This window comes from Ascaphus truei, chromosome 1, assembly GCF_040206685.1.
Source record: "Ascaphus truei isolate aAscTru1 chromosome 1, aAscTru1.hap1, whole genome shotgun sequence".
Lineage (NCBI taxonomy): Eukaryota > Metazoa > Chordata > Amphibia > Anura > Ascaphidae > Ascaphus > Ascaphus truei.
This window is the reverse complement of record NC_134483.1, coordinates 114,123,713-114,139,154: the sequence shown is the minus strand read 5'-3', so window position 1 is coordinate 114,139,154 and position 15,442 is coordinate 114,123,713. Positions and strand designations below refer to the sequence as shown.

General features: G+C 39.1%; 1 protein-coding gene across 3 annotated transcripts in view; it reads right to left on the bottom strand.

The window, feature by feature from the left end:
- RGMB (repulsive guidance molecule BMP co-receptor b) overlaps positions 1-4,999 on the bottom strand; it is a 47,416-nt gene extending 42,417 nt beyond the window's left edge. The window contains exons 1-3 of one of the 3 annotated variants that reach the window (XM_075593480.1): positions 4,827-4,999; positions 3,966-4,034; positions 3,647-3,697 (exon numbers count right to left, since the gene is read on the bottom strand). In XM_075593480.1, coding sequence (XP_075449595.1) covers positions 3,647-3,651 — 5 coding nt within the window. In that variant the 5' untranslated portion in view covers positions 3,652-3,697; positions 3,966-4,034; positions 4,827-4,999. Of the gene's footprint in view, positions 1-2,475; positions 2,588-3,646; positions 3,698-3,965; positions 4,035-4,826 lie in introns of all 3 variants that reach the window. The other 2 variants (XM_075593484.1, XM_075593474.1) reach the window with 2 other exon arrangements.
- Between the last annotated feature and the right edge of the window lie 10,443 nt (positions 5,000-15,442).

Genomic DNA, 15,442 nt, shown 5'->3' with positions numbered 1-15,442 from the left:
TTTGTGCTGTAAACTGTAACAATAGATAATGTTATTTTAGTTGGTATAATAAGGTATAATGTTACCTTGTGTATATATAAGTAAACATTGTAGCTGCTGAGTTACACTGACTGAAGCAGCCATTATGTTAGGCACACAGTCAGGATTGGTACACATTTATAACGAGAGCACCTAAACGATGGCTATTTTAGGTAAGCATGTAGAATTATACATTGTCACATGCTTTACATATACAAGTAAGAAAAGAAAAGAAAAGGGGGTGGGGTGTAGCATTGCTGCGTTAAGATCTTCACCCCATTGCAGCAGCATTATGTTTTATCATCTTTTACACATTTATCTTCTGTAAAAAAGTAAAAGATTTAATGAGTTGCAATAAAGACATAGACATTGATGGTGGGTAAGAACCATTTTGTCGACCTACTCTGTCCATTTTCTCTACATGCTAGTAAATCTCTGACTTTTGCAGAACTTCTTACCCCCTTGTCTATACCAAGTATGGTCTTAAACATGTCACTGCGCTTGCCCTTATAACTTCTGCAGGAAGGCCGATCCATGCATCTACTACTCACTCCATAAATGAATAACTGTTTTGCAACACCTAAGTCTACAATTCTCCAGTTTTAAAGTATGACTCATTTTGTGTGTTTCTGAGAAAGATACTCCCCTCCTGTACCTCATTCTTACCTGAAATTTGTACAAAATCTATATATTGTGTCCCTTAACTGCAGATTTTGTATCCTGAAGGTGCCATATTTAGTGGTGTCTAATACCAAAGATTATAAAACGCACTGCTGAAGTGATATATAGGATTGTCCAATTTATCAAACAACAGCAAAAAAATCACATCCAGTGAAAATGAATGTGTTTCTATTTTCAGGTCTGCTGAATCAATGTGTACCACATGCTTCTGTTTATCTGTTTGACCAATGTTTGCACAATAATTACTTTACACAGATCAAAACACACACACACACACACACACACACACACACACACACACACACACACACACACACACACACACACACACACACACACACACACACACACACACACACACACACACACACACACACACACATATCTTTAATCGTTAGGATTGTATGTGCTATCACCAGAAGGGATTAGATAAAGATGGTTTATACTCCTTTCAAGCATGTGTTTGCCAGGGAAACACTATATGTTTAAATATACAATAATTCCACTTTTCTGTAAATGTCAATCACCTACATTTAACCCTCCATGTGATAACCAGCCTGCAATACATTTAGGAAGAAATGTCTATGGTTGTGGGGTTAAGAGATATTTCTAATACTGGTTGGGGATATTTTAAAAGGTATGTGTATACCTTGTAAATGTTCAGCCATCCAAAACTTAAAGTCGCTTTAACTTCCAGTTGTTCCAGTGCTTTAAAAGTTCATTGTATATAATTCCCATCCACAATGCCCTCTGCACACAGTGAAAACCAACAGGAGATGTTGTCCTTATATTATATTTTTGGAGTGATGTCTCCATCATTTATGTAAGTACAAGAAATATTAGATTGTAAGATCTGCGGGGCAGTGATTTATTTTCCTATTGTCTAATCGTGTTTGTTGCACTTATTGTACTATAATTTCCTGCACTGTATTGTCTCTTTTGTAAAGTGCTGAGTACACTATGGGCGCTATATAAATTAAGATATACATACCAAGTTAGATTACACATGAAAGTGTTTTATGTGGCACCTGGTAAATTTGAGGTTTCCAATGTTAAAATATTATGTTAGCATGAATTTGTGTTCGGAACGTTTGAATTCAAGGAACAATTTGTAAGTAAAGAGGGACAGTGAGAACTGTACGAAACTGAAATAGGTTGCAAACAGTTTGTGGCTATTTCTCTGGTCTGTGTTTTTTCACCACCCACAAAGCAGTGTGTACACTGACTGCCTCATATGCAAATGCACACTGAACAATATATCACAAATCACAATGTGTGACAGTGCAGACAGATTACAGGAGTTTGTTATCAGTAAGTGTGAAGTGGCATCTAATCTACATGAATGGCTTCTGCCACTTGAACCCACACTTTGCCCTTCCCCCATTTCTCCTTTACTCTGCAGGATCTGTCAACTGTCCCTGATCTTCTATCAGTCTCGGATTTGTAGTCTCACTGGTTTTTAGCATACGCTGGTTTGTAGAATACCATTGAGTTTTACTGATAAGAATAAAAATATTATATTTACTTTTCAATTAAAATAATTTTGTTTGGTCCAAAACCCACACATCACATTGGGTTTGTCCCTTTGCACCTGACAGCTTTGCACAGTATAGCAACTAAATATGAGAGGTGTTCCAGGGGATTGTCCATGGATTCTTGCCTATGGGGTAACAAAACACTGCAATAAAGAAACCTTTGTCTGTCTTTCTCACCAAACATGTTAACAGAAAACAGTATATTTCTTGATTGCTTTTAAAATATAAGATACATACAAACCTATGTTATTGTACCAGTAGAGGGCACTCTTGAGTTACTGGATTTAACATTCCAAGTGGCAAATCTGCTTTAGCTCAGCTCGAAGAGATGTTCTGGCACAAATTCAGAGTGCCTGTACAGTATTTTAATATTTATGATTATTATACATTTATAAACAGTACAAAATATACATTTGTATAGTTTATGCTTCAAAATGATAAACCTTGTTCAATGGAATTATAGTACACTTGTGACTCCAGAAGCACATAATTAAGAGAAACCAAATTTGCTATCATCTAATTTATGAATATAACTAAAAGAACAGCATGTATCACAAACGGCTATAATTTAACTTAATCCAGTACATTTAGTTGAACAAAATAGTCGCCTAGGATGTGACCCTAATCCCTGGCACCGCAAAGAAAATGATCTGTTATTTTCTTTTACTGATGCAATACATCTTTACATTATATTTTGGCAAATAATGTTAGAACAGTGATCCTGTGGCAACATCACGTTTTCTTAGCCTTGCCTAGGGACTGTCAGGAACAGAATGAAATGAATATGCAGCTGGGTAACGTTCAAACACATGCAAGATGCATTAATGGATTTTAAAGGGAATGAGTTTTCCTGTTCCGGAAGGCATGTGTGAAGCCCCAACAGTTCCTCTGTTATTAGGAAGGTCACATTCTCCAAATGTAAAACAGAACCTAGCAACCTGGCTAGTGAATGATTCTGTCAATTAACCTCTTCATTGCTGGGGGTCATGCAAGCCAGCCATAAACTGCAGATAACCCAGCAAAAATAGGCTTTAACGTGAAGATGGGATGTGTTTGTATATATGTTACAATGTTTGTTAATGTTGTTATTTTATTATTTTTCAGCATCCAATCCTATTTTACGGCACTACGGTATATGTTGGCGTTGGCGCGTTATAAATAAATGATAATTAGAAGAATAATAAGATGGGATGTGTGTGTATTATATATATATATATATATATATACATAAATATATATATATATATATATATACATACATACACACACACACACACACACACACACACACACACACACACACAGTGTGTATTATAGATGTTTTGCAATGTATTTAACATTAATAGATAACTAAACATTAATCAGAGATAGGACTAACGCATATATTTAATATTACATTCATCGATACTTACATCATACTTGAGGCTTAAAATATCAGTCAGCGAGTCATAGTGATCTTCAAACTGCAAAATATATAAAGCGGTGTGACAAACACTTATACACCATATACCAAACAAACGAGTTATATTGTAGGTAGCAGGTGTAAAACCATTTGGAAAGTACCACGTTCAGTTCTACACCTGACCATGTCTATCTATTGTCTACCAACTTCTCAAAAAACAAAAACACTTTCTGAACCCCCCATTAGCCTAGCACTCACAGCAAAGCTTTACAGCTAAAATACTCACTCACTATTGTCTTTCCAAGGAGAAGTAATGTAAAGCCAATTACCAGCAGGAGCAGATGCTTTTTGCCCCTCTTATTTTTCCATGTCCCAGCATTTCTTCACACATAACGTTACTACACAGGAGAAAGTCATTTGCTGCAGCTGCTGTTAACTAAATCCAAATATAGCTCCCAATTTCAGTAACATAGAGGTTTAGCGAGGTTTAGAATGGTAGACATAAAATTCACATATACCAACGTGACTCGCTCCTACTACAGGGGTATCCTGCAACTAAAAAGTGATAGAAAGAAAAATCAGAAGAGGATGATACTGTATCACTCTTATAAACACTGCTATATAGTGTTGTTGTGATATATATATATATTTATTTTAGGAATGTATTTATTTATTTTTAAGCATTTTTAAGCATTGGTTAGCACCGTCATTACTTTCTCAGATTAACTTGAACCACTTCTAAAAACAAAATCTAAATAAAATAGAAGCAGGTATTAATGATGGTCTAATATACAGCATAGGAAAGAATATCTCTTTAGATTGTGTATGAATTCGTGTTAATGGGAAACAGCAGCAAAACCCTTGCTGTAAGTCTTACAGTATAATATTATGCAAATATCATGCAATGTGTATTTTTGAGCATTTATATGTCAAATATTTTCACGCAACTTAAAGGGAACAGGAAAAAGGCTGTATAAATATATTCCAAAATGCGCTATAAACAAGTACAAAGCTTGTACATCAATGCCACTTCTGTGATGGTCTTGTGATTGACTCATTTGCAATGACAGGTGTATGGATAAAAGAAGAGTAAACAAATTGCAAGTGTCTCCTCCTCCTTCCCAGTCTCTGTGATGGTTTCCATCTGGAAAAATAAGTTAAAAAAAAAAGAAACATTTCAAGTCACTTACCAGGAAGGAGGAAGAAAAAGCCAACAGCCTTATCCCAGCTGTTCAGTGTAAAGGGTGCAGAAGCAGAGCAGTGACAGGTCAGGGAGCTTCTGGTTCCATCTGGGACCTGCCTGCCTTCCTCTGCCTGTCTTTGTGCGTGCGCTTTACTGTCTCAGCTGTAGCCAGAGGGAAAGAATAGTGCTCGTCAACATACAGTGACACACTTACCAGCATGAAAGCAGGGGCATACTGGGGATATTGTGTCAGGGGTGGCAAGGACAACCTACAGGCAGCAGGGCAGCCATGCACACATCTGTCTGAAATGCCATATTTAAAGAATATGCAATTTAAAGAAAATAGTTCCATAGTAAACCATCACTCACAGCACTGAAACAAGTGCAGCTAAAATCATGCCATTTCTCCATAGCATTGCCTGTGTCACTGCAAATGGGCTTGTAAATCAAGGTATATAAATGTTTGGAAGGTGTGTTTGAATCAACTGTTATGTGTCAAAGTTGTTAAAGTCTTAGCTAAAAGCATAAACTATATACAGTACTACTCTGAACTCTCATATAAAATGCTGGCTCTCATACAGTAGCTTCCGCCTCCTCTGCACACTCCTGCTAAACTAACACTTAGCTCTGTTGGTTCTGGGTGGCAACAAGGTACAGTGACTGCATTGGAATAGACTTTGCAGGAGGGCAGGGAATGGGGGAGGAGATTTCCTTATAGCATTCCCAATTGCCATTGAAACTGCCAGTCCCTTAGAAAGTGATGTTTCTGTAGTGAGAAAGTTGGACCGATTTTTTTTTTAATATCTACACTTCTATATGTTGATTAGCTTTAAACACAGAAATGTGGTAGAATAAGCAATTAGCTCATCCCAGATAGTATTCCGTCCCCGTTCCTAATAATGACAATCACTGAATTACACTGATTCCAAAGTGCTCATTTGCATGTCATTTCCCAGAATCCCTGGCTGCAGTGGAAGCACTGTATGCTAGGAGATAACGGTGAAAAGCCGGATTGCAGATCTGCCTGAGACATAGGAATGTGCTCACAAGTGAGATTTTTATTTACTGATTCGAAGGAAAAGGTGCCGGAACTAAAAATAAAGATCCTATGATTTAACCCACAAGAAGAACCTTGTTTCTAGCTTAACTTTAAAAATGATTAAAACAAAATGAGTTCTACAGTTATTTAATGTGTATAGCAGTAATGGGCCTTTATCTCAATTTTGGCCCAAGAGTGAATGCTCCTTTAACCTCTTTGCTACCAAAAGAGCCACTAACACAATTGCAAAACCCATATGTCAGCTTTGGAGTTCATAGACTTTACCATCTACAAATGAAATCTATTTACCACAATGCCTATGTTCTTTCAATGATCCGTATATTTATTTATATATAACTCACCACACTGGTTCTCACATGGTTTTCTCTAGTTTCCGCCAGGGTTCACTGGGCTCTGATGTGGAGTATCGCACCCAGATACAGGTGAACTGCCATTCAAGTCAATAGCAGCTAACCCAGGATACGGTTTCAATACCCCACATTGGTGCTTACTGAACTCCGTCTAATCTCATTATTTCCTCTTTTTCTACACATTCGAGGAAACAGTCCACCAGCCATCTGTAAATGTACCTTCTGCCTTTGAAGAAACATCATTGGAAACTCTTACATTTATAACTCCCTTTTTATTTTCAGTGTTGCAGGATCAAATTATTTTCTGTTGAACTATATCTGTGTTATCAAACTTTATTACCAGAGCAGCACATCCTAATAATAAGTATGTTGTATTAATTTCTTTCTTGTGTGTTTTTCTTCCTAAAAATTGAAGAATATTTTTAAAAATAATTAGTATCCCAAACATTGACAATTCAAAATGGGAAGATATTGTCTTCTACATATACTACTGGGCTAACTCAGCTACTACATTATCATAATGAAGTTCAGACTTTCAGATTGTATTAACTGCTAAGAGCCTTACATAGCACTTTAATGGATAGCTTCACTTACTTACATTTTATGTGTAGACATGTTCACTGTTTATGTACCATTCGCTCCCTATTAACTGGCAAATGTTTTACTGGTTTTTTTTTTGTTTGCTTTCCTCTTGATCAATATACGTATAGGATGAGTATCTTAGCTAATTACATTTACCAAAGGTTAAACTCAACAGACCTGTCTTTTTTTTAGCCTTATCCATGTAACTATATAACTATTAGACTGTAAAATTATTTAAGCTGTGTTATTCATGTCAATTGTATCTTTGCAGGCCATTGCATATCAAATGAAATGTAAAAATATTTTTTTACACACACACACACACACACACACACACACACACACACACACACACACACACACACACACACACACACACACACACACACACACACACACACACACACACACACACACACACACACACGATCACATTAAAAAAATGATATATAACATAACTGATAATTACTTTTCAAGTCCCCAAATGTTTATGCTTACAATAGTTGTGTGGATAGAAATGTAATTTTGAATTTTTTTTTTAAAACTATAACTCTTGCAAAATTTGTGTCTGTGTGTTATATAATAGTATAGCATACTTAATAAAAAATAAAGTTTTCTTGAGTACTGAGATTAGTCATCGGGACCACATCACATCACAATTCTCTATTACACTATATTGATCCAGAGGATGAGGAAGAATAATAATAAAATAAAACCCTGCCTAGCTACCAATAAGATCAATTATTTGTTCTCAATCCACAGATATGAATAACCAGTAGAGAGCTGGATAAAAATGAAGCTGCAGCAATTTTTCATTTTTATCTAAGAAAAGCAATGGAAGTATGTAAGAAAATGTTGAAGGTCCAGTCCCACTGAAGGGAACCAATGACAGTGCTATATTCAAAAAGCCATTATTACTAAGCAGTGCTAAGCATTAAGGTACCTTATAGATCATTCATTTGAAAGGGCCATAAAGTACCGAAGGGCATAGCACCAATTAATAAATTATTGCCCAAGTCCTTATGATTTAAGACAAGTGACTTTTTCTAAATAAAATATATAACAAATAAATAATATACAGTACAATATGCATCCACTGATGGATGTAGCCCCCTCCCCAATGATGTTCCATGTACACTAGGGCGGTTGCAAACCTAATTTTTTTTTCTGATTTCATTCTCTCATCTTAAATGTAATCATGTTGGTCTTTTTATATCCCTTAGAATGCAATTGAGCACCATCTTCGTCCAACGATGGTCATTTCTTCCTGTGGTAAGTCTGGCCCACGCCAGTTTTAATTTCTTCCCCCTTGTGGTGTCACTGACTTTTGTTTGCTTTCAAACGCTTTAATTCTTTTTCCTGAGCACCCAGAACACCGTACATCTCTCCATACTTCCAGTTGTCTGGAGCTTCTGAATTACCTTTGCATTTAGAGTCCAGGGGGTAAATCCTCACAAGGTCACTAATTTATTAAGGTTACGTTATTTCATTTTAACGTATACATATCCGTAACACATATCCCCAAAGCTCCTTAAGGCAATGTTGTTCAGCCATTTTTCTTAAAAATAAGGGAACCGTACATTTTAACGGACCTTCATATGCAAATCATATGGTAATGAGCACTTTACCTAGCAACGGAGATCCGCAGAGACTGTGTGCAAAAAAACAAAACAAAAAACCCCCCATAACTATATACATTACAGACAATGAGAACATATATGAACATATTTGCAAAGCACGCCTGGTGTGGTTGGGAAATAGGTGTCGGGCAATGTGTCCATGCTCTCCTGCATTGCCCAGGTCAGGGCACTAACAGATCCCATCAACTTGGCAATGCTGATAGTTACTATGTGGTGTGATAACTATCCATAATAACGTTCTTATCAAATCTGCATGTGCAGTATATTTCTTTTAGGCTACAGTAATCCCCTTTCATCCAGGTAACATTGCCTTGGTCGTTTTGCTAACGGACCTTACTTTCACATATCATTAGCCTTGAGGATACCTGTTAATAAGGAGAAAAATATTGTCTGTTATATAATTACATTACCTAATGTTATTTGCCCTTATTTAGCACATTTCTGAGGATCTACCCCCAAGTTTCTTATCTATACGTGAGCACAAGCAGAATACACTGGTTGAACACTTCCATCTTGAGGGACAGTGAAAGATTCCCTAGAAAGATTGTCTTGTTTCTTCCACATGCGCTCCATGCCATATTCATTCTCCTATTGCTTTAATTAGAAAGGTTCCCATCCATTGATACTTGCTGGCCAAGGCAGACAGTTTTCGACTTCTTGTTCTATTTTAATCTTTAAAGAGTTGACACATATGCCAATCATCACATTGGTCTTTCTGGGACTAATATGGAGGCCCACCTTGTTACCTGCTTCAGCGATTTCTCTTATTTATAGCGTGAGGTCTTTTGGACTAGTGTCAAAAATAACAATGTTGTCTGCAAATCGAAGGGGACTCAAGTATTAATCAATTGATCTTGGATTGCTTTTTCTTACCAATTCAATGTCTTTTAGGCTTGGGTTCCGCTGCGTCTGCCGCCACCAGCCCCTTACCGGCAGTCTGGAGGTCCCCGCTGGCTCCTTCCGGTGTGGCCGACTGCGTGCTGTGATGAGTCAGCCAGCCGGAGCTACAAGGAGCTTGTGGTTTCGGTGAGTGCCGCATCACGTGGCACGCAAGGGAACCAATCACAGATTGGATCCCAGCAGCCATTCCGATTTCCCCCCCTGCTCCGATTCCCTCCCTGTTCCGATTCCCCCCCGTTCCGATTTCCCCCCCGTTCCGATTTCCCCCCGTTCCGATTTCCCCCTTGCTCCGATTCACCCCCCGTTCCGATTTCCCCCGTGTGTATTTGTGTGTCTGAGTGTGTGTGTGTGTGAGTGTCTGAGTGGGGCTGTGGGGCTGTCTGCAGTGCTGCGCTGTGTTTGTGTCTGTGCGATGGTCCCGCCCCCTCACCTGTTTTGGCCACGCCCCCCGCACCGAAAAAAATTCACTGCAGACCGCAGATCGCGGTGCAGTGAATTGCACGCGCCGCCGGCAAGCAGGGCGGCCGTGCGGGCGCGTGCAGTGGGGCCTTAGCCTAACAATTGAAGTGTTGCTGTTAAATGCTTTGGTGACAAAGTTGTTCTGCTACAGACATCCTTGCCAATCCTTATCTTGGTTGCATCTTCATGTAATCGAATGGTTGATGTGCCATTCTCGTACATGTTCAGTATAATATCAATGTACTCCTCTTCAGTGCGTAATGTGTTGGCGCGTCACAAATAAACAGTAATAATAATAGACACTCTTCTGCATTGACCACATAGCCTCACTCACCGGCCCTTATTTTGCAACAAGCAATGATTAACTCACAATCAAAATACAGTCATATTGCAATACAACAATACACTGTGACTTAAGTAAACAAATGATAATACATATTGCAAACCCCCTACAAAATACCTAACGTTCACTCCTGGATGCAGTAAAACAGATTGCTTTTCCTGTCCCCTATTTCAGTTGCATAGAAAGAGGAAATGTTTCAGAGTAGGATTATTTGCATTATGCATACAGTAGATGTCACATGTAGTGACACAAACAGAAAACATTTCAACGAATCAATATTTTTACACATTTCCCTTTTTTGTTAACCACTCACAAATATTACATCTTACATATGTTTTACTGTGTATTTCTCTGAAAAATGAAAAATAAATACAAATAAAACAACAACTTGTAAATGTACATTTTGGACCAAAGCCACAAGTGATAGTACTACTCCTGAGAGAGTCCGTCTCACACGAGATATATAGTAGGCATTCACTATATATAGCTCAGATGGTGGATGCAACAATGTGACTAGAAAGATCAATTCTCCTCAGCTAAACGTACTAGGTTCTATAAGCGCACACAATGGCGGCGATGCATTTGTTTTGACACGACGTTGCGTTCTCTGTCACCGGCACTATAAGCGCAGCCTAAGGTAAGACCCCCCTCCGCGCTCACAGACATACACATACACACATACCTCCCCCAGCTACACACACCTGCCCAAGCTACACACACACACACACACATGCACCCACCCATGCACCCACCCCAACTCCCCTCTCCCTCTTTACCCCGTCCCCCGTGATTGCGGTGTTCTGGCTACACCCCTACTCCCCACTCCGTCACTGTGTGTGTGTTAGTACAGTATGTATCTGTGACACATTGACACCCTCTCACGCACTCACTCACTAACAACCTTTCATACGCTCACACACTTACTGACACCCTCTCACAAACTCACTGACACAGACACCCACATACACTGCTCCCCCGGCCACAATGTGCATTGAGAGCAGGGTCGGGCAGAGCAATGGAGCGCTCTGACTAACTCCCCCTCCCTCCCCCCCAGCCCTTGGGTGCCTCTTCTGCCTCCACCTCTCTGCTTCGTGCCCCTCTCCCCATGTCACCCGCACAGCTCACCAAGTAGTGGGCGGTGACCAAACAGGTCACCCTGGTATAGTGGATATGTTACAAAACATTGTACAACTTATCCTTGAATGTGTTGTGTCCAGTTTTTCTTCCTCTCCTTTGTATTTGTACAGGTCTCCCTGTAAGACATAGGATGCTGTGTGTGTCTGAAAGGTATTTTTTTCATTATGTGGTTCTTTCCCATAAGTGGATTTCTTTATCTGCTAAATCTGGTGCTATTCTTTACACACGCCTTGCCGTACACAGAAAGCCCCAATGGTTCTTTTTATACAAAATGTAATAATGTAGTGCAGATTGCACGGGTTGTTAGCAGCAGCATTTTTTTCAAGTAAATTAATATGTGTTCTGAATGGTAAAATGGAGCTGAAAGAATTATGATGAAATATGGTAGACTTTCACATAACTACACAGAACAAGAGACGTGAAGATTTAATGGAAAAGCATATTCAAATTTGTTGGGAGTATCACTATATATTTCTGCTTAAACAAATTAAATTGTCATGGGAACCAGCATATATTTATTCTCCTGATCAGAGTTAGATTGAAAAGAGAATTCCTTTTATAGCTAAAAATACATGTATCCACATTATGTATTGTGAATGTATTAAATACACCTTTACATTACCAGGAGGAAGTGTTTAAAAAACTTTTTTGGTGAGAAACTTCATTTTTGAAGAATAAAGTATTCTTCGAAAATTCACCTACATCTTCCCATTCACCTACAATGCTTTCCATCTTCACATTCACCTACAATGCTTCCCATCTTCCCATTCCCATTCACCTACAATGCTTCCCATCTTCCCATTCCCATTCACCTACAATGCTTCTCATCTTCCCATTCCCCTACAATGCCTCCCATCTTCCCATTCCCATTCACCTACAATGCTTCTCATTTTCCCATTCCCCTACAATGCCTCCCATCTTCCCATTCACCTACAATGCTTCACATCTTCCCATTCCCATTCACCTACAATGCCTCCCATCTTCCCATTCACCTACAACGCTTCCCATCTTCCCATTTACCTACAATGCTTCACATCTTCCCATTTACCTACAATGCTTCACATCTTCCCATTTACCTACAATGCTTCACATCTTCCCATTCCCATTCACCTACAATGCTTTCAATCTTCACACTCACCTACAATGCTTCCCATCTTCCCATTCCCATTCACCTACAATGCTTCCCATCTTCCCATTCCCATTCACCTGCAATGCTTCCCATTCCCCTACAATGCCTCCCATCTTCCCATTCACCTACAATGCTTCACATCTTCCCATTCCCATTCACCTACAATGCCTCCCATCTTCCCATTCACCTACAATGCTTCCCATCTTCCCATTTACCTACAACGCTTCCCATCTTCCCATTAACCTACAATGCTTCACATCTTCCCATTCCCATTCATCTACAATGCCTCCCATCTTCCCATTCACCTATAATGTTTCCCATCTTCCCATTTACCTACAACGCTTCCCATCTTCCCATTAACCTACAATGCTTCCCATCTTCCCTTTCACCTACAATGCTTCCCATCTTCCCATTCAAATACAATGCTTCCCATCTTCCCATTTACCTACAACGCTTCCCATCTTCCCATTCACCTACAATGCTTCCCATCTTCCCATTCCCATTCACCTACAATGCCTCCCATCTTCCCATTCACCTACAATGCTTCCCATCTTCCCATTTACCTACAACGCTTCCCATCTTCCCATTCACCTACAATGCCTCCCATCTTCCCATTCACCTGCAACGCTTCCCATCTTCCCATTCACCTGCAATGCTTCACATCTTCCCATTCCCCTTCAATGCCTCCCATCTTCCCATTCGCCTACAATGCTTCCCATCTTCCCATTAACCTACAATGCTTCCCATCTTCCCATTCACCTACAATGCCTCCCATCTTCCCATTCACCTACAATGCTTCCCATCTTCCCATTCACCTACAACGCTTCCCATCTTCCCATTCACCTACAACGCTTCACATCTTCCCATTCACCTACAACGCTTCCCCACTTCCCATTCACCTACAACGCTTCACATCTTCTCATTCACCTACAATGCTTCCCATCTTCCCATTCACCTACAATGCTTTTTATCTTCCAATTCTCATTCACCTACAATGCTTCCCATTCACCTACAATGCTTCACATCTTCTCATTCACCTACAATGCTTCCCATCTTCCCATTCCCATTCACCTACAATGCTTCTTATCTTCCCATTCCCATTCACCTACAATGCTTCCCATTCACCTACAATTGTTCCCATTCACCGACAAGCTTCCCATTCACCTACAACGCTCCCCATCTTCCCATTAACCTACAATGCTTCCCATCTTCCCATTCACATACAATGCTTCACATCTTCCCATTCCCCTACAATGCCTCCCATTCACCTACAACGCTTCCCATCTTCCCTTTCACTTACAACGCTTCACATCTCATTCACCTACAATGCTTCCCATCTTCCCATTCCCATTCACCTACAATGCTTCTTTTCTTCCCATTCCCATTCACCTACAATGCTTCCCATTCACCTACAGCTTCCGATCTTCCCATTCACCTACAATGCTTTCCATCTTCCCATTCACCTTTAATGCTTCTCATCTTCCCATTCACCTTTAACACTTCCCATCTTCCCATTCCCATTCACCTACAATGCTTCCCATTAATTTCTTCAAACATTACAAACATTACATGCATCTCTGCCCAGGGCCATCATTGTGGGGAAACTCACGGGAATTCCGCCCCCTTTATCAGAGATGAAGAAGAAACTCTATTAGTGATTATAACATTATTAGGAATGGGGCTATGATAATACCTGTGGGATAATAAATGCCCTTTCTTCCACATTTTCTGATTTAAAGTGGGATTGGTTATTGTAGTTTAGAAGTAAGTTTGTTTTTTTCTTTTTCTGTTTTTGTGCATCTTTGTCACCTACAAAAATAAATGCCTATTTTCTTAATTGTCTCCACAATATCACCCAAAATGATGGTATATGTGTGACAGACAAACTTGAGACATCCTGTACATACAGGTTTTAGGTTTTTTTTCAGGAACGATTCATTACAATGGGGTACTGTAGACATTAATTTCCTTCTATTTTGGCAGGCCTGCGTATTGTCAAAAGCAACTTTTCTTAAGATCACTCCTACTGCATATTCCATCTTGTTTCACCCAACCACTTCTAAAAAAAAAATAGTGACATTGTTTATGCTATTCACTTTTTTTTTTTTACAGGTGTCAAGTGGAATTTATAATCATTTTATGCTCAGTTGGATCGCAAGCCTCTGATCCGGCTTGTGATAAAAGTTTTCACCTCTCATAATGAGAAGTTCCGACTCTGATTGATCTTTCACCCTGCAGATCACAAAAACCTGATCCGACTGGCAATGAAATGATGAAATATGATCTTCATGGATAAATAATATTATAGTGGTGGGAAGCTCTGCAATGTTTCCCATCTGGCAAATATGTACTGTCTGTTCTATGCAAATGTGGCACTTATTTTCTCGGAAATAAATCCACAAAGTAAGAGATTGGATGGACATATCCTGCCTGTTATATGCACAATTGATATCGTTGCGGCTCAAACATCCTTTGGTTTACTACTGCTTTACATAATGTTATTTTGTAAATTAGCAAGTAGTATGGATGTAATCACCTTGGCTCTTTTCTTATGCAGACCTGTAATTGATGGGTATTAGATACACAATTGAACATGTTCTTCTCATTAAGGAGGATATAAAAGGAGCCCTGCTAGCAGCCTATATGAACATGGGATGGTAATTTACTCAGTGCTTTCATATTTGAAATGCAGAACTGCAGTAATCAGCAAAGTAGGACAGGAGCTTTGATAAAACCCTAAAGGAAATCTCCTGAGTTTTATTTAGTCCCTCTCCCATCATATTCACAGCACAAAGAAGGGTTGGTGCATAAAATAATAATGACAAGAGTTCAAAGCAGTGGCAGAGAAACCGGCGTGAGATATGGTTGTCTAAAGCTACTCTAGCTGTTATAACCCACATTTTCTACTATTTGTTTTTGCTGGGCTTTTGCAAACAACAGAAGGAACATGTTTCTTTCTGGAACTTTAGTTAATATGACTCTGAATAAAATAAAAATAAAAAAAAAGATAAAAATAAGAAAAT